This window comes from Myotis daubentonii, chromosome 5 (genome assembly GCF_963259705.1).
Source record: "Myotis daubentonii chromosome 5, mMyoDau2.1, whole genome shotgun sequence".
Taxonomy (NCBI): domain Eukaryota; kingdom Metazoa; phylum Chordata; class Mammalia; order Chiroptera; family Vespertilionidae; genus Myotis; species Myotis daubentonii.
This window is the reverse complement of record NC_081844.1, coordinates 89787378-89813729: the sequence shown is the minus strand read 5'-3', so window position 1 is coordinate 89813729 and position 26352 is coordinate 89787378. Positions and strand designations below refer to the sequence as shown.

The 26352-nt window shown below is 46.8% G+C and overlaps 1 protein-coding gene across 5 annotated transcripts in view; it reads left to right on the top strand.

Moving 5' to 3' along the window:
- SH3TC2 (SH3 domain and tetratricopeptide repeats 2) overlaps window positions 1–26352 on the top strand; it is a 96142-nt gene that overhangs the window by 31135 nt on the left and 38655 nt on the right. For 3 of the 5 annotated variants that reach the window (XM_059698844.1, XM_059698843.1, XM_059698850.1), the window contains exons 3-4: window positions 8405–8526; window positions 25109–25207. In XM_059698844.1, coding sequence (XP_059554827.1) covers window positions 8405–8526; window positions 25109–25207 — 221 coding nt within the window. Of the gene's footprint in view, window positions 1–8404; window positions 8527–14883; window positions 15179–22676; window positions 22831–25108; window positions 25208–26352 lie in introns of those variants that run through there. The other 2 variants (XM_059698846.1, XM_059698847.1) reach the window with 2 other exon arrangements.

The following is a 26352-nucleotide window of genomic DNA, read 5'->3' as shown; positions in this document are numbered from 1 at the left end:
AATTATTGAACTCCAAGTCATACTTATATTTTAATGTAATTTAATTTATTTAATATTTATTTTTTAAAATGGTTCAGAATGGGGGCTTTATCTAGATCAGTCTAGACCAGCGGTTCTCAATCTGTGGGTCGCGACCCCTTTCGCAGTAGAACAACCTTTTCACAGGGGTCGCCTAAGACCATCCTGCATATCAGATATTTACATTATGATTCATAACAGTAGCAACATTACAGTTATGAAGTAGCAACGAAAATAATTTTATGGTTGGGTCACAACATGAGGAACTGTATTGAAAGGGCCAGAAGGTTGAGAACCACTGGTCTAGACTATATGCTTTCTAAAAGAACTTCTGGTTAGAAAATTCTTTGCTTCCATATCAAGTCTGCAGTAGGAAAGTTGGCTTTAGCCAAGCTTGGCTTACCCCTAGCAGGATAGGCATAAAGATCTCTATTGTTTGCGCTCCTTTTCCTCCAGCCCCTGACATTCCTTCAACCCCACGTCCCATCCCTTAGCAATTCCATTCTTTTCTTAGTGATTCACAAGGGACTTGTTGTCACAGTTGGACAAGCAGCCTCCTGACTAGACTCAGCCTTGCTTCATGATTTCTCAATGTTGTCACCTCTCCCTAGGTGTTTTTGCTGAAATCTCCTAACCGTAAAGAAATTTTATTTAATGGTTCCCCTCTAACTCTTACACTATGGTAACCTCTTCTTCATTTCCCATGAAACTGGGGACCATGTTGTCTCAAGGAAAGGATGGGGTTAAGGGAAGGGCTTCGCTTCTCATGAGAGAAGGTGCTATGGGGAGGGGCATTTTTACTCCCACTTTGTTCAGCCTAGTTCTGTGCAGATGAGCTGGTGACAGTTCTTACTTTGGAGCAGGCTACATGATGAACCAATGAGATGATGAGTCAGGATTCGGCCATGAGCAACCAGGGTCTATGGTCTCCTACCACATCCCAGGGTGCAGTGCAGAAGGTGGCAGGTCGGAGGTCTGGCACTGTTTATTACCAGTACTAGTATCTTCTGAAGGATCTGAGTGAACGTGCTTCCGAAGCAGCATAAATTCATATGCGAAGGTGAAAGGATCTTGAATCCCTTCCCTTGATTTCTGGTTGAGATCAATTTTCCTTTCTAAGGCCAAACATTTTCCCCATTTGTGTGGACTCAGTTTAATGAAATACACCCAGTGCCTCCCAGCAAGGTTCTTCCAGGGATATTTTAAGCCCGCTCCCCCCCCCCACACACACACACACAGCCACTCTGGGAAGCCTACAGGCAGGGGCTGCATTCCCATGTGGTGCTGAAGAGCCTTGCTCTTGGACCAGCCGCTCAGCCACTTGGCCTCACATTGAGGCAGGAGCAGCATCGGGCTCCAATGGGGGCCCCTCACCTCTCTTAGTCTAGGATCCTTGTCACCTGTCCAGCTGCATGCTGATAAATTAGGCTCTTAGGAGAGACATGGGACCTTGGGCCATTTGAAAGCCCCATGTAACTTCTGTTGGGAAAACCGTTTTCTTTTCCCTGCACAATTATGAGGACATGAAGAAAGGGGCCAGTAGAAATAAAAGGCTACCCACAGGAGGATGTCCATAACAATTGGTGGCCACCAGGAAGGTGCCAGAGGAAGCCTGGGGTGGGATTCTGCGGGGCTCGGCTGCAAAAGTCGTCAGGATCCTAGCATCTTGGCCGCTCCTCTCCAGGGAGTGGAGTCGAGACCTAGGAGCAGAGGGCCCCTTTGTTTAGAAGTTTGTTTTGAACTTTATTTAGACTCCAGGAAGGAAGATTAACAACTCTCACCCAGAAACAGGAAAGCATTTCTAGATGTTGGAAAACCATGTGGCAAAGCCTTCAGGCCACACTGCTCTGCCTTTGCCCAGGGGAAGGAGGAGAGGTTTCTGGGCCAGCTTCGCCCATGGCGGTGGCCTCACCCTCACAGGCCGGGGCCTGGGCTGCCCTCACGGAGGCTCCCTTCTCCTCAAGAGCCCCGCCTTTCTCACTTGGAGATGGAGCCGCAAGTCCAGTGAAACCATCCAAGTTGGAGCTGTCAGTCTCACACTGTGGGCAATTCTGGTGCCACGAGTGAAGCAGTGAGTGAGTTACTATATAGAATATGATCCTATTTAGGAATATATACAGGGTGGGCAAAGTAGGTTTGCAGTTGTTTGTATAGAAAATAATACAACAATAAATAAGTAATAATACAAGAATAGACTCTTTTGTGTAGTCACAACTGTAAAGCTACTTTTCCCACCCCTGTTTATATGTATATATAATGCATGTATTTAACACATACACATATATATGTATATATGTAATTTTTTTTGGTACAGAAATGGGGTCCCAAATATGTTGACTGGAATGCAGTCAGCGTTCTAGAATAATACTCCAGGTTGCCTGTGGTTGCCTTTGGAGAGGGGACTGAGCTTTGGTTAGAGGTGAAGTGGTTTGAAAGTCAGCTTGCATTTTTATTCAATATGTGGTTAGAACTCCTTCATGCATTTATCACTACTGTAATGTCACAGCTTTAAACAGAACACCTGCTTTCCTGAAGGATAGTACTTCCCTCTCCACCCTCCTCTTCATCCTCCACGATCCCTGAAATTCCCCTCTGTACCCTCCACCTGCTCTCCCACTCCCCAAACCCTCCCGAATCTGCTGGATATTCTTCTCATGACCTCATGTCAAGATCTGTCTCTATTCTCATGTCCTTTCCCACACCCTTGGCCTCCTCATCCAGCTTGAGTCCGAGGTCCCTATTTCAGTGACTCTCTCACCAGCCCCCGGATTCTCTCATCCCGTGTCCGCTGTCACAACTTGCTTTGTCAGCTCTGAGCTGTCCCTGCTCTATTCCAGCCTCCTGGGGAAAGACATAGACTCCTGTGACTGGGCCCTGGCCAACTCCCAATGCCAGCCTAGCCTGCCCTTCACTGTGCCCAGCAATGTTCTTATTCCTTTTCAATTGGCTTCTTATCATGCTGCCCTGTGTACCATTTCCCCCTTCTCCTTGTTTATATTGTAGTCTTCTCCCGTGAACTGACGCAGATGCACACCTCATTCCTCCATACTGTCGACACTTCCACGCATCACATTCTCCTGAGGCCCCATCTCAGAAGAACCTTGTTTCCAAGTCAGGCTGTCTGTGCACCCTCAATCCATCTCAGTTTTTCTCTCTCTGGACTCTTCTACATCAGCATCCTTTCCTCTCTCTCTCTTGAAAAATACATTTTTATTGATTTCAGAGATGAAGGGAGAGGGAGAGAAAGAGACATTAATGATGAGAGAGAATCATTGATGGGCTGCCTCCTGCACGCCCTACTGGGGATCGAGCCTGCAACCTAGGCCCTAACTTGGAATTGAGCCATGACCTCCTGGGTCATAGGTCAATGCTCAACCACTGAGTCACGCTGGCTGGGCAGCATTTTTCTCTCTTTCATCCTTAGTCTATTCTACCCCACTTCATATGGGTGTGACACAGAGCTCCATCCTGGGCTTAGTCCGATTTAATAGATTTCCCCCCCACCAGTGACTGAGGAAACCAAAGGCATGCTTGGAGCCTGCCTCGATTCCCACCTACCATGACTGGCCCACTCCTTCTCCCAGCGGCTGGAAGCTTTCGAGGTTGGCAGCTCTCAGCTGAGTTCTTATCAGGGACTTGCCGAGAACTGCTGTCCCCACATCATGCTCCCTTGTGGGCCAGTCTGCCCTCAAGGACTGACCATTACAGAGCTGTAACCAGTCCAGTGACTGGTTGTTATCTGTGCCCTGGGGCCGGGACAACTCTGAAGGGCCATGCCTACTCCTGAGCTCCCTGCAGGAACCAGCTGAGAACTCTGTTGGGTCTGCATTGCAGCCCACTCCTCCCTCTGCCCACTCCTGTTTCCCTCACTCCCCACCTGAGTGGACCCTGTGAGCATGTCTCCATACGCTTTCTGCCGGCAAATCTTCGACTCAGAGTCTCCTTCTTGGGAACCCACCTGCTTCAGCAGGCTTTTCAGATTTGGGGAGAGATCTAGAACATGGATGGGGACGATCAGTATTCAGGCTGATTTTATCTGCTTGGAATGTAGACCCAGTCTGAGAGAACAAAGCTCCCTGGATCAGTGTAAACTTTTGGATTATGTAGCTTTAAAGAAATTCAATTTTACAAATACAAGATGCGAGAGACTTTGGCAGACATCTTTTGAAAAAGAACTAAAGGATTCCTTACTTTTTGAGTTCATTCATTCACTCACATAGGAGTGCCCATTTTGCGCCAGGGGTGGGGCAGCAGAAACAGGAGGAGAAGGGTGATAAACTAACACCCAGATTTAGGATTGTAATCTGTGAAGTAAATAAACAGGGGGAAGAAATAGGGAATTGAAGGGGTACCTCTCAGAATAGGTGATTTGAGAGGAAGACTGATGAGAGATCGGCACCATTATTAATGGAATGGATCAGAGGGAGGGAACTCAGAGGTCTGCAGGTCATGCACCCACCCCATGCTAACCCCCATGCTAACCCCCATGCTAACCCCCATGCTAACCCCCATGCTAACCCCCATGCTAATCCTCATGCTAATCCTCATGCTAACCCCCATGCTAACTGGAGGCCTCCAGACATTGAGGCTGCAGGGAGTTGCTGATGGCCTCCATGATCAGTGTGGTTCCAAGACAGCACACAGCCAACACCGGCAAGCTCCCCTCAGAGCCTCTCACTACTAATCCTGGGCCCAGATGAGGGTCTGTGTCTTACTGGTTCCTGGTGTATCTGTTTCTGTGGCTGCTGTAACACACTACACACTTCCTGGCTTGGAACAACACAGATGCATTATTTTATAGTTCTGGATGTCAGGGTCTGAAGTGATTCTCACTGGGCCAAGGCCTAGGTATTGGCAGGGCCGTAGCCTTTTGGAAGTTCCAGGGGAGAATCGATTCCTTCCTTTTTCTAACTTTAGAGGCTTCCCACGTTTCTGGGCTCATCGTCCCTTTTTCCATCTAGGCCAACCGTGGGCAAACTATGGCCTGCCGGCCGGATCCGGCCCGTTTGAAATGAATAAAACTAAAAAAAAAAAAAAAGACCGTACCCTTTTATGTAATGATGTTTACTTTGAATTTATATTAGTTCACACAAACACTCCATCCATGCTTTTGTTCCGGCCCTCCGGTCCAGTTTAAGAACCCATTGTGGCCCTTAAGTCAAAAAGTTTGCCCACCCCTGATCTAGAGCCAACATTGCAGTAGCGTCTTCAGCTCTCTTTCTCTGATTCTGCCCCCTTCTAGTTTTGTCACCCATCTTCTGACTCTAACCCTCCTACCTCCCATTTACAAGGACCCTAGTGATTATATCTGGGTAATCCCCCAAATCTCCCCTTCTCAAATTTTTTAATTATATCAACAAAGTCCCCTTAGCCACGTAAAGTAACATGTTCATAGATTCTAAGGATTGGGGCATGCTTGGGGAGGGGGACATATTCTGCCTCCCACGCCAGGTAACTCAGATCCATATCACAGGCTGAAAGCCCTGGCACCCTGTATTTAAGTGGCTTTTCTTTCCTACTTTTCCCAGGTGCTCACGCATTGCTGAAACCTCTTAAGTGCCTTGTTTTGCTTATTTGCTTGACTCCTGCACATATGTGGTCACGTGTCATTTTGAATAATTCTTGTTTTTGTTATTAGACAAATGCTGCTTGAGGAAGGAGCTGGGGGTTGGGGCGCTGTGTGTTTGTGTCTGGTTCATGTTCTCCTGGATGTCTCAAGTGGTGAAAGCTCCTGTATGTGCTGGCGCAGGCTTGGATGTTCAAGAAAATCCATCTCTACCAATAACTAGCAAACTAGGCCTTAGAGAAGTCACCTGACTTCTCTCAGACAACCCTTTCATCACTTCCTACATGGCAGGTTCAACTCCTATGTCATGGGTATGGTGTGAGGATGTAGTGAGTTGAAGGGTTTCATCAATAGGGAACTTCCTGTATAAGTTGTCATTTCATTATTTGTGGACGCTGAACTTTGAGGAGTGAAAGGGAACCGCTCAGATTCTTTTTACTGAGGAGTGGACTGTACCTGAATGTGCTGCCCCCTCCCCCCACCCCCCTTCCCCCACTGTGGTTAAGGTTTTTAATTACCTTTGCATGGATCAGAATATTAAGAAAGATGTGCTGGGCATATAGACCCCTGAAATCTACACCTGGGCCTGACTGGGACATTATTTGCCAAAATCCATATGCACATTAGACTCACCCGAAATGGCTCTGAAAGAAAACCGCTAAGGATTCTGCCTCCAGAGATTCTGATTTGTTGGGGCTGAACAAGATCGAGGCATCTGAATTTTGATGAATCTCTCCAAGTAAATGGAATATGAGCTATCTCCTGACCCAGCAGGCTGTGATGTAAGCTTGGGTCTATTAATAGAAGTACAGTAAGTGGAACAAAGGAGGGGACAGTGTTTCAGAGCTGTGAACAAATTACAGAGCTGTATTGGACGGCTGGATGGAGATCTGGGTACCCCACTTCCAGAGGGAGAGGGACTGGGACAGAATCTTCATAGGAGCAAGACCCGGTGGTGTGGGGACTCAAAGGAAGAGGGGAAAGCACTGAAGGGGAAATGGCTGGTTTGCCCAAGGTCACCCCGTGAAGTGTATCAATGAAGACACCTCGAAAAGAAGAGAGACACATGTCCTTTTGCTTTAAACAGCTTTATTAGATCACAAAGTCAAATGCTATAACAGTGAAAATAGTTGAACATGAGATTTCATCTTTCTTAAGTAAACAGCTTGTAAAACTCATGTCTTCGAAACTGCTCGCCAGGTGAGGGGTGAGGACAGAAATGCAGTTAGGGTGGTCTAGACTGCATGCCTTCGCCCCAGGTAACCTAAAGGAATCTTTCTGATTATCTCCGAGGACAGGTGGATCTGGTTTTACTTGGATGCTTTTTTCCTTGTAGGCTTTCTGTTTGGGACTGAGATTTGGTCTGTGTCACAGCTGACAGGCACATGCTGTTTGCCTGGATGCCCTGTCCCCTCAAAATCCTATCAGCTCCAGGCCCATCTAGAAGATGAGTAGAGCAGTGATTGTGCACGTGTGCATGCACACACATATACACACGTACTTACAAGGTTTGCACAAGTGAAAGACAGACACCTATAAAAACTTTTAAATGGAAATCTGTATAATTTTATTAACCAACTAGGGGCCCGGTGCACGAAATTCGTGCACTGGGTGTGTGTGTGGGGGAGTGTCCCTCAGCCCAGCCTGCCCCCTCTCACATACTGGGAGCCCTCAGGCGTTGACCCCCATCACCCTCCAATCGCAGGATCGGCCCCTTGGCCAGGCCTGATGCCTCGGCCAGAGGCGTAGACCCCCATCACCCTCCGATCGCCTGATCAGCCCCTTGCCCAGGCCTGACGCCTCTGACAGAGGTGTCAGGCTTGGACAGGGGACCCCCATCTCCCCCTGATCACTGGCTCTTGCCCCCGCCCAGGCCTGAGGCCTCTGGCCCAGGAATCATGCCTGGGCAGGGGACCCCCATCTCCCTCTGATCGCTTGCTCCACCCCCTGCCCAAGCCTGACGCCTCTGACCCAGGCTTCAGGCCCGGGCAAGGGGACCATCATATACCCCCAATCCCCGGCTCAGCCCCCCGCCCAGGCCTGATGCCTCGGCCAGAGGAGTTGACCCTCATCACCCTCCGATCACCAATCACCGGATCGGCCCCTTGACCAGGCCTGAGGCCTCTGGCCTAGGTGTCCGGCCCGGGCAGCGGGGACCCGCAGCTGCAGCGGCCCCGCGATCGTGGGCTCCGCTTTAGGCCCAGGCAAGGGACCCCTAGCTCCCGGGACTGCCAGCTTCGACCGTGTCCAGCTCCCATCGCTGGCTCCACCCCTACTTCCTGCTATCACTGGCCAGGGCGGCAAAGGCGCCTGATTCTCCGATCATGGCTGGGGGGCAGGGCAAAGGCGGCCCCAGGGCCGCCTTTGCCCTGCCCCCCAGCTCTTAGCTCCCCCCTGGGTTTCCGATCATTGTCAGGGGCAGGGGGCTTCTTCCTGCTTTCCCTTTCGCCTCCCTGCATTGTGCCTACATATGCAAATTAACCGCCATCTTGTTGGCAGTTAACTGCCAATCTTAGTTGGCAGTTAACTGCCAATCATAGTTGGCAGTTAACTGCCAATCATAGTTGGCAGTTAACTGCCAATCATAGTTGGCAGTTAACTGCCAATCATAGTTGGCAGTTAATTTGCATATAGCCCTGATTAGCCAATGAAAAGGGTATCGTCGTACGCCAATTACCATTTTTCTCTTTTATTAGATAGGATGGCCACCCAATAAATTCAATAAAAAATATAAAAAACTTTGAAAATCCTCACAACCATTTTGTGAAGTAGAACTTTTTTGTAATCTTCACTTAATTATTATCATTGTTATTTTTGAAGGAGGAAGTATGTGGAAGAGCATACCAGTGGAAAATGGCAGAACCGGGATTTGAACTCTGGTCTTCCGGTCACAAATCTCTGCCCAAACGGACACCAAGAGGCAGAAGCACATCAGAGTGCTGGTAAGGTTTCTGTTACCCCGCTGGCCAATAGCTTGTCTGGCTGATATTTTTGTCCAGAGAAGACAGAAGACGAACCCAAAGACTGGGAGGTGCCAGGGTGGGGAAGGGTGTGTCCTTTCGTGCAATCCATGTAACTGTGCTGTCTGCTCGGGGTTAGACTGCCTGGGCAGAGAGGTGGCACCTTCCAGAAGAAAAGAGGCGTCCTCTGTTACCACCCAGGTTCCCAGCTAGAGCGAGGGCCCTCAGAACAGGCTGCTGGTCAGAGAGAGGCACTCGACCAGGGCAGGAGGGTGTAAAGGTCATGTCTAGAAGGCCACTTTCACAGAAGACAGCGCAGCTATATTCATGGCTTTGGCTCCAGAAGATGACCCTCCTATTCAAATGTTGCCTCCTCCGGAACAGTAGCGGCCCAGGCAGTGCTCTCTGAGGGCCATCAGGAAACTGCGGGGGGTGGGGGGGGCCTTTGTTACTGGAATATGCTTTCTTCCATCTGTGATGCTGTGGACACTGTGCCTGACGCTCTCTACTTGGTATCATCCTTCTGGGATGCCCGGTCCTAGAGACCATCCCTCCAGTAAGGTCAAGAGTAACAGCTTGAAAGACAAACAGGAGCCCTCCCATGAGCACCCCTGGTACACTGTGCCTACATGTGCATTCCTCCTCCTACTACTAATACCTACTTCTCTTTGATCATATAGTTTTGTATTTATTATGACATCATCATGCAACAGTCTAGCTGGAAAATTTGCCATAACACAGAAGTACATAAATATAAGGACATCGTGTCCCTTCCCCTTCCCTATCCTCCGTCCCTCCCTCACCCGCTACAGAAACTCTCGTCTGTTGTCTGCTCCGCTCTCTGTGGATCCCCTCCCCCAGCCCAAGGCCCGCAGCCCGATTGTGGAGTGAATAGATGGACCCCCATGATCAGGCTGATGTGGTCCTTTCCCTACACATCCATCCAAAGTCACATACGTGGTGTGATTTTGTACATCAACGTGACCATGCTGTGTGCAGTCTCTTCAGTTTTTGCTTTGTAATGTGTATTAAAGATCCTTCCTGGACTCCACATGTAGACCGGCTTCATTCTTTTTCACTGCTGACTAAACACACCATCATTACTTGGCTCCTCCCATATTGATGGGCGTTTTAAGTTCCTTCCATTTCTCAGGACTTCCTGCCGTGCAGACTGCCCAGGTATCTGGTTGCCCAGGCGAGAGGAAAGACAGCTGAGGTGGACTGGCTGGGTGGGTAGAAGGGCTCCTCCTTCCTACCCCACTCACCGGGTCGGATGCCTGAAAACCTGAATTTCCCAGAAAGATAAGCTGGGCTGAGAGAAATTCCTTTCCCTGGGAGTGGTGGGGAGAGTCAGTCCTGGCTTGTATTTTGTACTTGATACACACACACACCCTGTCCTAGCCTCTCCGCACAGAACTTAATTTTAGAACATGAACTGATTAGTGTTGGCATGTTTTGTGGAAACACACGGAACTGAGTCCTGGGGTCTGAGTTCTAATATAGGGTTTGCCACAAAATTACCTGAAAGTATTGAATGAATCATTTCATATTTCTGAGACTCAGTTTCTTTACCTTTAAAATTGGCTGGTATGACAGGAATAGTAATCTAATTCCTGACATTAAACTTTCTGATGGAAAATAATGGGTTGGGAATGAGAACAATGCTTAGAGGAGTGGACACTTTCACTGCAAATTTTCCAGGCTGAGGCTTTGGTTGCCTGCTCTTGACCCCGGGTTTGCTGTGGGAGCCCCGAAACAGGAAACTGCCTTTTGGGAAAGAGCAGTCAGCTGTTCTGGGCGAGGTCGGAGCCAGCAGCTTGGTGACCTTTTCCTGGTTCAGCAGGTCAGCAGCCCCACCTCCTGCCCTGGAGCTGCAGGACCTGTTCCTTAGCTGACCTTTGGTGAGGGAACATTTCTCCTCCTTCACAGAGGAAAGTCTGGGGAGCACCTCGCCCACAGCCTGATCACCTGCGCCTTCTCATGGCTGCCGGACCCCTCCACCACAGACCTGCATGGGTCTCCCTACAGCGTCAGGCACTAACTAGAGCAGTGAGGGCCATGGCCCTGCAGTCACAGGGCCGGCCCTGAACCCTGGCTCTGCTGTGCCTGTCAGCTGAATGAGCTGGGCAAGTCACTCAGACTTAGGTAGGTGGGTGAAGATTAAAGGTGGACTTTTCACATGAGCATATAATAAAAGCTCAGTAAGCATTTATTATTGTTACTAGAAGCCCAGTGCACAGATTTGTGCACTGGTGGGGGGCGTGGCCTGCAGGGATTGGCCCACTGTGGGAGCACTGCTCATCCCAGTCAGCCGAGCGGCTGTGGACCAGCCCTCTGAGCGGCTGCTGAATGATGAAATTAGTCTGAGATGGTATTTCAGGGTAATGTCTTGGGTAAAGGCATGTTCTATGTTCTGGAGGGACTTGATGGAGAGCTTTGCACCCCAAAGCCACTCGGTGAATGTCCTTGATGTGTGATGCCAGATCGGTGACACCATCAGGGATGTTCAGGGCAGCCGTGTTCCAGGGTCCTCAGCCATCAGGGCAGCCTCCACAGTCACGTCCCCTCTTGCCATCTGCCTATGCCAGCTCCCCGTGCTCTTTCTAGAACACACCTTAGAGGGCCTGCAGTCAGCTGGTGGGGTCAGGCCAGAGTCTGGGTTGTCTCAGGTATTTGATAGGTACAGAGACTCGGCCTCACCCTGGCCTGCTAGCGGCTGCTCCCACTGCTCATCCCAGTCAGTCGAGTGGCGCTCCCACTGTGGGAGGCAGTGACCACCAGGGGGCAGCTCCTGCATTGAGTGTCTGCCCCCTGGTGGTCAGTGCGCGTCATAGGGACTGGTCGACTAATCGTTCTGGTCATTCTGCCTTTCGGTCGCTGGGCTTTTATATATATAATTTTATTATTAATGCTAGAGGAAAAATAGACAAATGATGAATGAATGAGAAGATGCAACATCATTCCGCATTCATTCACATGGAATAACTTTCTCCTAAACTTGTCTCCAATGTAATCAATAGCCCATTTGTGAATGGGTTTTCCTCAACCTGGGATGCTCTTCCCACCTCCTGTCAAAATTCCTTGCTTCAAAGCCCCCAGTCACATGCCACCTCCTCCATGAAGATCTCTTTGCTTTTCCCTTTGGGACATGCTAACTTTCTGCACATGTCACCAGTATTATCTCTGAATACTAATGATTCCCAGGTTCATGTTTCCAGTAGAGGGTGAGTAGGTGACATGGTGTGCTTATCGCTCATGTGGTCTGTAATGGTTTCCTAGGGCTGCCCTTACAAACTACCACAAACTCGGTGGCCTCAGAGAGCAGACACTTATTGTGTCATGATTCCGGAGGCTTGAAGTCCAAAATCAGGGTGCGTCTGCATGGCTGTGCTCCCTATGACACCTAGGGAGAAGCCTTCCTTGCCTCTTCCTGGTTTCTGGTGGTTTGCTGGCAGTCCTTGGCTCGCAGCCATATCGCTCTAATCTCCCTCCCTTCATGGTCAGCTGGGCTTCTCCTGTGTGTCTCTATCTCTTCACAGGGTGTTTGTTTATTAAGGACACAAGTCGTATTGGATTAGGGGCCTACCCTACTCCAGTATGAATTCATTTTAACTTAAATAATTACATCTACAACAATCCTATTTCTAAATAAAGTCATATTCTAAGGTACTGGGTGTTAAGTCTTCAATATATTATTTTGGGGGGCACAGTTTCACCCACCACACGGTCTTTTAGTTTTTCTCTTGAACTATAGCACTTAAGAGCATATCTTATTATCTGAGCTAGATGGTGAAATTTTCCAAGGAAAACCATTCAATTTTACTTCTGAAGGGGCAAACAGGCTGCGCTTGGGCTGGATTTGGTTGGCAGACGTGTTTGTCTGCCCTGAAGTATTGGCCCAACACAGTGCTTGGGAAGAGATTCTGAATTAGTCTGAAAGTCTGGATGTCTGGTTCCCATGGCAAACCAGAATGTCCAGCCACACACCAGGGAGCATTGCACCATGTCCCTCACTGCCTGAAGCCTCGCAGGAGCTTCTCCTCAGACTGGGCAGTGCCCTCCTGGCACCACAGGTACTATAGATTCTACTGGTTCTGTTTCTCTGGAGAGCCTTGACTAATATACTTTTCATTGAAAAACATGTCAAACACCTAAGCCCTCTCACCACTTCCACTAACTTCACTCTTGTTCAAGCCATCATCGTCTCTCCCCCAGACGTTACAATTGCTGCATACCCAGCATGCCAGCTGAGCCTATTTGCCAAGGAGCAGCCAGGGTGACCCTTTCAAACACTAAGTCAATCATAGGACCCCTCTCTTTAGTGTCCTCTGTTGGCTCCCATCTCACCCAGAGTAAAAGCTAAAGTCCTTAGATGGCCTTCTAGGTCCTACACATTCTGACCTCCTGCTGCTTTCTCTGACCTCATCCCTGTGCCCTGCCCTGCCTCACTGGACTCCAGTCACATATGCTTTCCCTTTAACATGCTACACAGGGTCCAGCCTCAGCGCCTTTGCACTTGCTACTCTCTCTGTCTGGAAAACTCTTTGTTCTGGTTGATTCATCTGAGCTACCCAGAGCAGAATAGCACTAGTTTCTTGTATCTCAGGAGAAGCAATGACATTATCCAGAATGGACCATTCATTTCAGATTTGCCAAAATGTGTGCCTCAGTCCACTGCTTCAGGGTTTCTGTCATCTATGACAGATGGCCTTCCCTTGACTGATCTGAACCATTTGCCATTTCTGTTCTCTATCACTGTGCCTGTATGAGAATGGTGTGCAGGCAAGTCAAGGAGAAGGACAAGTCTGAGCATTTGCTGCCATGTGCAAGAGAGACCATGGTTTCTCCTCACTGTCTGATTCTCACATACCTCCCCACACTTCCAGTGGCTGCTTTCTAAAGAAGCCCTTGCCCTTTTATCTTGGGCCCAAGAAAACATCCTAATTCACACTAAAACACCATTCCTTGGTGAGGGGAGAGCGTGGGGCACATTATGGGAAGTGGATGCTTTAAACATCCTGCATGTGGTGCTGTGATCAGAGAGATCCTGTGTTCCCTGCCCCTGCCCCTGCCCCCCACCTGCCCAATAATCCTTCCTCAGTGGAGTCATGAAAAGAGCCCATAACCAGAAGAGTGAAGCCCTGGGCTGTGGAAGCAAGGAGACCTGGCTCAAGTCCTGAAGCTGACACCATACATGGCAGGGCCTTAGGCAAGTTGCACACCCCTCTCCATTAGTTTCTCACTCACGAATAGAGGTGATAATGCCTACATTATGGGATTTAAGTGCAGTGATGTATAATGAGCGCCTGGTCTGTAGTAAACTGGGAGTCAAGATGAGTCAGGTTTGAAACGGAAGCCAGACTTCAGAGACACGGTCGACACGCTGTCGCCTGTGGTTGAGCTGGTGTGTGCGGTGGACTCTCCCGACCACTCCAGTGAGACGGACCCCTGGGCCATCCTTCCCATTGTCGCCCCAGCGCTCCTTCCAGAATTTAACTTGACCAGGCCACCTCCCTGCTTAAAATGCTTGTGAGAAGGACCTCAAGTCCATCTTCCAAGAAGCCCGCAAGGCCGGCTGTCAGGATCCTGCTTTCCCTTGGCCCATACCTCCTCACTCTTGGACCACTCACCACTGACCTTTGCTCTTGGCATTAAAGAAACATTAAGTAATGAGTGGTCCTTGAGCGTGGTTGTTCGATCACCTGTGCCTATGTCTAACCTTGTTGGCATCCAGCCATATTTCCTCCATCCCCTTCGGGAGATGTCACGAGAGTTTTTCTGAGATTCAGCCACGCTGTGTCAATTGCATTCCCCTGCTCTGCTGACTATCCAAAATGGAAAAGAGGTTGGTCCGTGTGACCAGTATTTTTGTGCATACTGTAGCCTTAACATACCTTGTCCTCCACCCTCTCACCTGTAAGACGCTGGGCTACATCTGGCGATTTCCCGGATTCCTTCTCACCAGGACCTTGGGAGCCCAGGCTGGGGCGTTGCACCTTCACCAGCAGGCAGTTGGCTCGCTGATGCTGCTGGGGTTGAGGTGAGATGCTGCACCCGCAGCCCCTGCTTCAGCTTCATGCAGATACCACGGAGGTGATTGCAGAGAGAGGCTGGGTGGGGAATCCCTTTCCCCGTGGCAGGCCAGTCTGTGAGGCCAAGTCAGTCACAGAGGGAGCAAGAACAGCAGCCTGGTTCCTGGGATGCTCTCTGCCCTCCTCCTCCGCCCTGGCTACCCCCACAAGAACCAAACTGTGTATCTGAGTCTTAGAATGCCAGGAATGTGCCACAGCCTGATAGGCATGAAGCAGTCTGCAGAGAGGCAGGGAGGAGCTCTGCTTCCAGGCAGAGGCCTGGCAGTGCAAGGACTGCGGGGCCTGAGGGCTGGGCAGCCCCTCCCATCCTCCCTGGGCCTCCTGCTGCAGCCGGGATTTCAAAGGCTGCATTGTGCATTGAGCCGGGGCCTTGGTCCCTCGTGTGCCAGGGAGTAGGCGGGAGGAGGAACACCGTGGGGAGGCTGTGCCCTGGCAGTGCTCTTCTGGCTGGTGTTCCCAGGGTCCTCGGCCCGTGGAGGATGGTGAACACATGGGTGGCTGCTTCTGCATCCCCAGGGAGCGGAGTCTGTCCTGGGGCCCAGGTGAGTTTCCTGGGGGGCCCTGGCCTGTGTCTTGGCTGAGGTGGTTGGTTCAGTGAAAGCTCAGGGGGTCTGCTGGGGTGGGGAAGTTGCTCTTCCAAAGTCGGGGAGATGGTTGTGCTTTCTGGCTCCCTCCTCCCTCCGTCAGTGTTTGTCACTCTGGCTTTGTAAAAGGGCATAAGCTCGGGAAACATCTCCTTTTCCTGAAGAGAGAGGCTGGGAGCTGGCTCTGTGAGGAGCAGTATTGCTCTTGGCTGCCACTCCCAGGGTGTGACTAAGCCCTTCCTTCCTTTCTTCCCAAGATTCCCTAGGTCAGGAAGAAAGCTCCGGCTGCGAGTTCCTCTGGGGTCCATGGGTGGTCATAAACTTGGCCTCCGTCCCTCAAACCCTATTTTCGTCAGGGTTGCTATTACTAAAAAAACAGGCGTTTCCTGCCTCCTACCTGTTGCAGGGTGATATACTTTTTTGGTATGTCAAGTTGAAGCCACGGAGAATTATTGCTCTAAGCGAGTGTCAAGCCATTGAGACTTGTCATTGTCTGACCAACATCCCAGGTCTGCCTGGGACGGAGGGCTCCCCCCAGGCTCTAGTCAAGGCTAAAACTGGGACAGTCCCAGGCACGCCGGCATGGCTGGTCACCCTAATGCAAGTTCCTTGCTTGTCTTCAGAGCAGGTCCAAGGTGAGGCCCCGTGGTCTCGCGAATGGCATTCATCAGGATGAGTGGCAGCTTTGGGGTGGGGGTGATAAGATTGGGGGAGAGCTAGGGAGGAGATAGAAGAACATCACACAAGGAACCATTCCTAACCCTAGCTGGCATATCATCTCTTCCTGGAGCGCTACCATGGTTCCTTGGAGCAGGAGCCCAGGAGAACCCCTAGACAAAGCTTTCTACTCTCTGACAGATGACTCCCCCGGGGGTCCCGTTACTTGGGCTGGCCAATGCCAAAGTGAATGGGAAGTAGCCGTATTCTGGAGCCTGAGCACCTTGGCATCTCCAGCAGGGAGAGGCTCCCAGACTAAGGCCACCCCAGATCTATAAATTATAAGTAAACAAACCTCTAAACAATGCCACTGAGGCAGGCATCATCACGGTTAATCACCTGGCCTTTGAGGCCAGAATGCCTGGGTTTCATCTCTGTTCCTTGACTTGTGTTGAGCGATTTACTTAACCTCTCTGTGTTTCAATTTCCTCATGTAGATTTTATGATATGACTGTCTTCCTCATATGAGGATTAAGGCTACATGTGAAACAACCTGGTACACAGTTGATTAAGCACAATAAATGTCAGCCACATCAATTACATGTCTATGGCCCCAGCACATCACACTCTCCCTGTAGGCCTCTGTTTGCTCATCTGTAAAATGAGGCGGTTGTGAACTCGCCCTGGGCGGTGTCTCGGGACCTCTGCTCCTGCTCCCTGACCTCAGCTTCTGATGTAGCAACTGTACTTCTGTTTGCTGTCCTGTCCTTCAGCCCAGGATTTCATGTAAGAGAATTCTACAGGTCAAACCCACCAACGAACCACTATTGAGAAAAACAACCTCAAACTTCTTCAACACTCTCATTCAGTTATTTTATTGGTTTACCTGACTTTGCTATTAACAATTGGTTGGCATTCTAGATTCACATTTTCACCAAGAGTCAGCTTGCTATTTATTTCTATTGAGGCTTTTCATGACACCCTCCCATATTGTTCTCCATACTTCTCAGGGCCCTTTCTTAGGGTGTTGATAGAAGTGCTGTAGGTCTGAGGCCAGTTGACATAAACATCCCCTTCTAGGTGCCCCTGTTTATCCTAGAAAAATGGAACAAAATATGAGACACATCCTGGAGCAACTTAATACAGTGGGGCCTTGACTTACGAGTTTAATTCGTTCCGTGATGGAGCTCGTAACTCAAATTACTCGTACGTCAAATCACTGTGATGTTCGCTGCACCAACTAGCGGTGGGGTATCTGAAGCTGGCTCGTAACCCGAATTTTAGCTTGCAACTCAACTCAAAGCAAAAAATCAGCCGAGAGATGGCTCGTATCTCGAAAAACTCGTTAGTTGGGACACTCATAAGTCAAGGCCCCACTGTAATTGTGTGACTTTGGGCAAGTCTCTTATATTCTTTGAACCTCTCAAATGATCGTATACAACAGGAGGCTTTGGGTAGAAATAAAAGATAAACATTTATTCAAGGGTCTTGAGGTTTGCAAACTGAAAACACAACTAAGCAATACCCAGAGTGGTGTGCAGAAGCAAGAAAAACCAAGGATTCTTACAGTGAGGAGTACATTCTTGAGAAGAACCAGTCCTACATTCTTAGACTCTCTATGGGTCCAAGATGCTAATCCTCTAGAGGCCTGGTGGTCTGGATAATGGATCTCAGGTGGTATGAACACTCTTTCCTTGCCCTTTAAGGGGTGATCAGAGGGTTATCTGGAGGTTTGATGGATATCATGTATTGACCCAAGACTGGAAAGTTCAAAGGTGTAGGTTCCCAGGCTCATTAAAACAAGAATAGAACTGTTTCCTCATACCTCAACCTACTTGCTTTTAGTTATTTTGCAACTTGACTCTAGTGACTTCATTTTATTTCTGCTTTCTATTCGTCAAACCTTAGTTTTCCTGTCTGTAAACTGGATCTAATGGTAGTATCTAGTTCATGGAGCATTTGTGAGGGTTCAATCAGATCATTCATCTCATGGATTTAGCACAGGGTCTGGCTTCTGAAAACCCCTCAGTAATTGTGGGCTGTTTTATTGTTAGCAAGTAGGGACCACTCCAGCGTTCCTTCTTCCTAATTTCTGACTCCATAGGACTAGGAGTCTGTGCTCATAATTCTTCGGCTGCTCCTGCCATTGTGGGAGTAAACAGTGAGGATCAACAGTCCTCAGGGGTAAGGGAGGCAGCAAAGGAGAAGGTTCTTGATAGAACTGAGCCCTGGCTGGCTGCCCAGCTGGCTTGCTGCTGTGTGACACAATGACTGATGTTGGTTCTGACAACCCCAGGCATGCTGCGTTCTCACACGTGCGTGCTGCCTGCAGCATTAGTTCCCTGTGATGTCTCTCATTTGCTCACATAAATCTCCTGACTGCAGGTGGTGAGAGGGTGAGTTACTGGTCAGTTGCCATCATCGCTGACTTCCGGGACCCTTAAATGTTCTTGTCATTGTTTAATAAACTACAGTTGCTCACGTAGGAGTACAGAGCAAGCCACATCGAAGTTTGTCTGTTTAAAAGCTCCTAGCACTTTCTCCTTATTTTCAACACATTCTTGAAGAAATTTGGCAGAAGTTACACCCTTTACACCCTTCAACAGTTGCTGTGGGGGAGAGATATTTGCCTACATTGATCCTGTTTGTAACTTCCCTTTCAACCTTTTTGGTAAATACTAATTATCAGTGTAATAATAGGAGATTGAAGGAGAATGCCAAGGTAAGATAGGAGAAAAGGGAGTGGATTCTCATTTCCAGCAAGTTTCTGTGAGTTAGATGTTTCCCGGATTAGAGACTTTAAACCTCAGATTTCTGAGGTCAGGTTCATGTAGTGGAAACAGCAAGGTCTGCACCCAGTGATCTGTGTGGCGCCCAACTCTGCCACAGTTCTCTGTCATTCAGAGACTATATGGATGGCAAATGAGCACACGAAAAAAGTGCTCAGCATCATTAGTTATTAGGGAAATGCAAACTGAAATAATGAGATAAAATTGGGCATCTATAGAATGGCTAAAATGAAAACAAGCAACACAGTCAAGTATTGGTGAGGATGTGGAGCAACTGGAGCTCTCACACATTGCTAAGGGGAAGCAAAATGCTACAGCCACTTTGGAGAGTAGTTTGATAGTGTTTAAATAAATCTCAGAGTTTTCTGAACTAAGTGTTAGTAACTTTATCTAGCCAGTATTAATAATAAAGACACTAGCTTCCAGAAAGTAATTTATTGATTCATAAATGAAAAGTCCGGAGGTTATTTGTTTCAGGTATGGCTTCATCAAGATGTCCAGAAATGTTATCAGGAAGTTCTCTTTCCTCAGCTCTATTTGCACTAGGTTGGTCTCATCCTCAGGCAGGCTTTCTCCCTGTGGTGGGACCTACAGCTCCACGCTGTCACATTTGCAGCTTCAAGGTCAGTGGAAAGAAATCTTCTCGTCCGTAAGAGTGCTGGTGAGTGTCGTCATGGGCTTAACTTTGGCTGCATGGCTACGGCAGAGCATACTCGATTCACTTATGCTGAGTCCTGTGTCCACGTTTGGAGATAGGGATGAAGGGAGGCAGGCTCATCTGAGCCACAGAGACTGGGTTCTCCTAGGTCACATGGCTAAGCTAATGAAGAAGCCAGGCTTTGAGTCCAGGACTGTCTGATTGCAGAGTCTTTGTTCCCAGACACTGCCTCACCTGCCTCTAGTGTTGGAAGACAATGCAGAATATTTGGAAAGTAGGCAGAAGCATAGGAAAGATCATTTAAAATAACTCAGCAATAGCCACCATGGACCTTTTGGGTTATTTCCTTTCAGTCATTAAAGTACCATATATTTTCCCTAAAGTACTTTATTCTATATAATAGTTTTTTGTTGCCTTCAATAGTGTCCGGTTCTTTCACAAGGCCCAGCTCAGATCTTGAAATTCCTTCATGTTGAATTTTATGTAATTCCATATATGAAAAAGCTTTATAACTATAAATCCTGTGCAACTATTAACTGCTCTTCCTAATATAAAACTCACTTTCATGTCCCAGATTCCTTATTGTTTCTCAAGGAGCTGGCCTCTGGCTCACACGTCCCAAAGCATCCGGTGAGCTGGCTGCCTCTATGCACACTGGTGGTCCATGAGGTCCGCAAGGTTGGCGACCGCTGCTCTAGGGGACATCGGAAATCCCCGACATCTAATTAAAAACACACATTCCAGTCTACCCCTAGATATTCTGAGGTAGAGTAGGTAGAGAAGGGTGCCAGGAATATTTTAAAATTTGTCCTTTTATTAAAATTTACCATTTATACAAAATTGTGCATAAAGTTAGATGTGTACATCTTGTTGAATTTCCACAAGATGAATAAATTCATCTGTGCTGCTTTCTGTGGCAGTAACTCATTTATTCCCATTGCTGCATGGTATTTAATTGTACATGCTACCATTCACTTATCCATTCTAGTGTAAATGGACATCTGTATTGTTGCCAGGGTTTGGTTCTTATTGATATTGCTGCTCTGAATATTTTAGTAGGTGTATTTTGGTGAACATATGTGTGTACTATTTTGAGTATATATCTACTCAAAATTGGAATTGCTGAATCTTATGCATGTGTATAAATGGATATGCTCAGCTTGAATTGGAGCTCTCAAACAGTTTTCCAAAATGAAAATTTTCAAAACTTATTCTTACTTGCCATAAATGTGGTTCTAGTTTATGAGTATCCTTACAAACACTTGGCTTTATCTGTCTTTTTCATTTTAGCTGGCCTATGTAAAGGTGCTTCATTGTGATTTTAGTTTTCATTTCCCTGATGAGCTTGAAAAGATTTTTTATAAATGTATTGACCATTCAGATATTGTTTTTGATAAAATGCCTATCCAAGCTTGTTGCCCATTTTTCTAGAAGGTTGCCTACCTAATAAAGACGTATTAGCATTCTTTGTATATTCTGGATTCTAGCTCTTTGATGAATATACATATTGCCTATATTTCCTTCTACTCTGTCACTTACCTATTACTCTCTTAATTGCATCTCTTGATTAACAGAAGTTTCTAGTTTAAATGTATTCCAATTTATTCATTATTTCTTTTTTTAAAATATATTTTTATCGATTTCAGAGAGGGAGAGAGAGATGGAAACATCAATGATGAGAGAGAATCATTGATTGACTGCCTCCTGCATGCCCCACACTGGGGATGGAGCTCACAACCTGGGCATGTACCCTGACTGGGAATCGAACCATGACCTCCTAGTTCATAGGTCGATGCTCAACCACTGAGCCATGCTGGCCAGGCTATCCATTATTTCTTTTGTGAATAGTGCTTTTCCATCCTATTTAGAAAATCAATGGCCACCCCAATGCAGATATTCTTCTACTCCCTCTGTCCCATAATAATAGTAGCAGTTGATGAATGTAACTTGTCCCATAATGATAGTAGCAAAAGAAAATAAATATAGAACGCAACATTTATTATAAAAAAACTAGATTAAATTAAACAATAAATTAAAAATAGTACTCCTAATTTTTATTTTGAGTGTTCAGATAGTTCTGGATTTTTCAATAATTTTGTTACTGCATTTTAAACTTGTAGGCAGGATCCATTGGCTGCGAAGCTTTGCTTTCCCTATATGCGTGAGCTTAAAATTATTGGAGCCATTGTTCTTCATTGCTTCCAGCATAATTTGTTGAAGTGACAGAAACGTATTATCCAGTATTTCAGGAGAAATATTATCAAAGGCTAATATGGTGCCTCTTCTGCTAAGAGGAATATGTCTAAGTTTTTCAAGTTTTTCTCCATGATCTTTGCATTTATGTCCACAGTTTTGTTTTTTCAAAGAATCAACATTAGCATAAGATTCTCCTTGACAATTATTTCTGGAAGCACATTTCCAAATTCTTGATATGGTCATTCTGTTGCACTTAAATTGTTTTGCAGCTAACGTAATTGCACCTTTCTGCAACTTTCCCTTTTTCTTTTGATGCATCAAGAACTGGACAATCGCAACTCGATCTTTGCTTGAAAACTCTCTTTTTTTCATCTTACTTTTACAATGGGTTGATATTCAACTGAAATAAAACAATTAATTTTAATCAGTGAATGAAATCAGAAAAATAGTTATAATTCGTAATAATTAGATTAACCTAAAAGTTGAAAGATGTGCCAAAACAAATGACAGATGTCATGAAACATTGATTTTGATTGAAGGCTTCGCAATTTTGCGCTACAACATAACTTACAGCTGCATTCGCCAATAATTCCCGTTTAAATATTCACTTGCTACTATTATTATGGGACAGAGGGAGTATATTTTTCTACAAGTTTCCTGTACAGGTATCTTTTACAAAACAAGTGTGTTGTGTGACATTCTGCAGTTTTCTTCTCTAAACCTCACACATCTTTAAGAGCTGGGCACCCACCCTCCACCCCCGCCCCCCAACCAGGGCCACCCTCCTGGCCTTCCTTCTTCAAGGTGGACTCATCCGTGGGTCCTCATTGGCCTATAACAGGGACACACTCCCAGGGCTTGCTGAGGCTGAGGGTAAATGAGTGAGCTGTCAGTGTGGGGGATGTGTGGCCGGAGAACAAATGCCCTGTCAAGCGGCAGCAACCACAGCCTCGGCTGACTGTTGCCACTGAGAGTGGGGGCCTTGGCTGTAGATCTTCCAGTTCTCAAAGCAAAGCCAAGCATCCGAGTTATGCGAAATATCCTAATTTCTAAAAGATGCCAAGCAATTCAAACTTTAAAATTCACTGTGTGGGGGTAAAAATAGAAAAAGAAGAAATATTTGTGGGTTTTCTGTGGCCTGTGCTTCTGGTCTACCAGCCTCCAAACTGTGTCCTAGCGTAGCGAAGTGGGCCGCCACTCCGGGTGTGACCCTGGGACGAGCAGGAGCATCACCGGGGACTGTGGGAGAAATGCAGATCCTCAGGCTTTCAACTCCGGAAGCAGCATCTGCCTTTTATCAATGTCCCCAGGTGACTCACATGCACGTGAAAGTTTGAGGACCTCCGATGCAGACATGTGGTTCTTAACACTGACTCCAATTAGAAGCATTTGGGGAACTTAAGAAAATACCTGTGGCTGGGCTAACTGCAGACCACAGAAATCAGCATTTATGGAGATGAGGGTAGGCACTGGTATTTAAAAAAAATCAAACTGGGTGCGTCACATAGGCAGCCAGTGTCGAGAAGCACTGATTTAGGTCAGTCCCTCATATATGGCGGGAAAAGTGAAATCTCAAAAAACGGACACATGGAATGTCTTGCCCAAGGTCACCTAACTGATGTATGGGAGGATCTGATGGTGCCCGACCTCGTGTCTCATGATTCCCAAGCCAGTGTCCTTTTGCTACAGTTACTTTCGGCTCCCGGGGGCAGAACTGTGAAATGATCCTGTTCAACTAGAGCTCATTATCGCCAGCTTTCCAGCTAAGCTGCTTAGCTTTTGGCGCTGAACCATACCCGAGATTTACCGGATGAAGGGCTATGAGCTGATGGGCCCCTCCTTCTGCCAGTTTAAGCCAAAATCCACTTCATTCTCCCTGCTCACCACCAAAAGAGGATGGACTGTTTCCTATACGAAGAAATGGAAGTCCTCCACTTGGATCTCAAAACCCGCTGCACGGGCCCAGGAGGAGGCACAGACTCCAGGCGGCAAGATGAGGATTTGGGTTCGGCGTGGACCGGTTGTGACCATATGGAGCATGGTTGCACTATCATTTGTCATGCTTGGGCTGCATCACCAGCAGCAAAGGTCTAGAGCAGGGGCGGGCAACCTTTTTGTGAGTGCGTGCCAAAACCAGCAAAATCGCTGACTCAAAATTCTTCTGCATGCCAACCCTAATTTTTTGAGAACATGTTACGCCTACTTGATATCTCTTAAGGTGTACGTATGTGAAGAACCTTGAAGAAATAATAAAATTCATTCGAGCGACAAAAACACAGTATATGATGATGAAAAATACATTTATGTTTTAATGCATACATGTTATGTAAAATTGTTTATTTATCTAAGATACACCTACACTGAATTTATCTGAAAAATAAAAAAAGTCATTATTAAGAAAAAAATTGTACACGGAAGATTATAAGAGAGGGTTTCGTGTGCCAGCAAAAGTTACTGGAGTGCCATGTTTGGCACGCGTGCCAGGGGTTGCCCACCCCTGGTCTAGAGTGAACACCTGGTAGCCTGCTTGACTTTGACCCACCACCATTGTGCAAGTGAAGAAATGGGGGGGGGGGGGCGGGATTAAATGAGTGACTCGAACAGTGATTGCCAAGATTGCTAACCCTTCTTTTCAGGGCCAGGTAATATATGATTCAGACCCCATGTTATAGTCCTTGAGCAATGTCATGGTCAAAAGAACAGAGTAACCAAAAGTAATGTATCCTCTTGTATTTGGAGGATACCATAAAGGAGACCCACTTTCCATAGCCATTCTTGTGAAATTACCCTCTATTCTTTTTTTTTTTTTTTAACGTATACAGGATATCCCCAAAAATGTACACACACTTTAACAGCTGATAGCTCAATTGATGTTTCTTTCTTTTCAAATTTAACCCATTGGAATTAATAATTATTCAAAACGTGTATACATTTTTTTTTGGCACACCCTGTATGTATCTACTGCCTCATGCTGTTTAGCCACACTCTCTTCTCTTTTCAACTCTCTGCCATCAAAATAGCTTTCTCCCTAACCCTGGCCTGTGTCACAATCTTCTTTTTTATCCTTTCACTCCAATTCTATAGCTGCAAAGACAGAAACATCTGGAGAGCTGGGGACGAGAGACCTCCCATACAGGACTCTATTTAGTGGGCAGACAGAAGGACAGTCTGGGGACAGTCATATGTCTCAGGATTATTACAGCCATGCCCCAGCCATATCCCCAACAGTGCCACTCTCCCTTGTTCTGCTCCAGCACTTCTGTTGTCCTTAAACAACGCTGTAGTCAGATCTATGATGACCTTGTTGACCCAACATATATTCCGCACTTTCAGTGCATCATGCCAAGGGACTCAGTCTGGCCTGTGGGTGGAAATCTGTTTCTATTTTAATAAAACGGGGAAACTGTGACTGTTGCATGATTGAGATGACATGTGTGATAGTTTTTTTGGATCATAGTTGATCATAAATAATTATAAGGCAATGGTGATAGAAGTCTTCCATGCCACCAGCCCTGGAGAAAAAGCTCTCAGTCCTTGTTTATACCTTGCTTACACTTTCACAATTATCTTTCATTTGATCTTTTCCAGGTAAAGAAACTCTTTCCAAGGATCGAGACATATCGAGTGAGTTTAGATCCTCACCTGAAGATAAGGAAAGATGTTTCCTGTTACAGAACATGACTCCAGGTATCTAAACCCTAAACACAAACCCTATTAAAAAAGAACAAAAACATTTCCATGTAGAATATTGCAGCAACCTCCTGGCCACGCCCAACTGCAGGCTCCCTTCCCCTTATCCTTGTTAGAACCACCACAAAATGCATCCTGTAGGCATGACCTTGACTATGACATTGCCTTGCTCACCAGTCTTCCAATGCTCTCCATTGTCAAGATTAAGTTAAACCTCCTCAGGCTGATACTCAAAACTCTTCACAATCTGGCATGTATTAGGAGCTCCATTCATACTTCTTGTACTAACAAAAGTTAATTTGGTTAAATTTTAAAATCAGAGGTAATTTTTCCTAAATAATTATGTATTCTACATGGTATCTAAAGGAATTACTTGTACACAGCTGGTGCTCAGAAAATGTCTGGTAAATAAATACAGCAATAGTTGAACAAATATGTGGTGGTCATATTTGTATTCTATATACTACCTGACAACACCTTCTACATTGTAGGTTCTCAATAAATATGAATAAGTGAATAAAGGGTTGAATGTGTGAGGTGATTGATCAGAAGGGTATCTGTATGAATTGTTCAGAAGCAGAAAAAGATTTTGAACTTAATGTGAGAAAAATCTTATTCTCAATGCATGCCTCTCACAAGGGTCCCTTTAAGAGACCTCAGGGAAGCTGGCAACGGGAGAGTTGTCATCAGAGAGCTACTCCTGGGCTGACCCTTGTACCCGAGACTCTGAGGATAAACCTGTAGAAGACTCAGTTTCTGTCGTGTAGTAAAAGGGGCCATTTTGAGGGCAAACCTTGTGCCAAGCGTGTGCTAAGTGATCCTCGTATGTTCTGCCCATCCTGCCTCACTCACCTCGGGGAGGTGGCGCCACATTCCCCATTCTGAAGGTGGCAAACGGAGTCTTAGAGAGGGAGGTGACTTCCCCACTGCCACAGCTAATAGGTGATGAGAAAGGCATTCAAACCCGGTCCTTTTTCACAACCACGGGCTCCACGGCCCCTCCAATCATGTATTTCTCTCCAGCAGACAACAGGTTTGAGGAAAAGGTTTACATTATGAATGTTCTTTCTGAAGGAGATAAATCATGTAAATCGATATTGTATAAGTGTCTTACCAGGTTTGTTCTTTTCCTAATTCCAAAT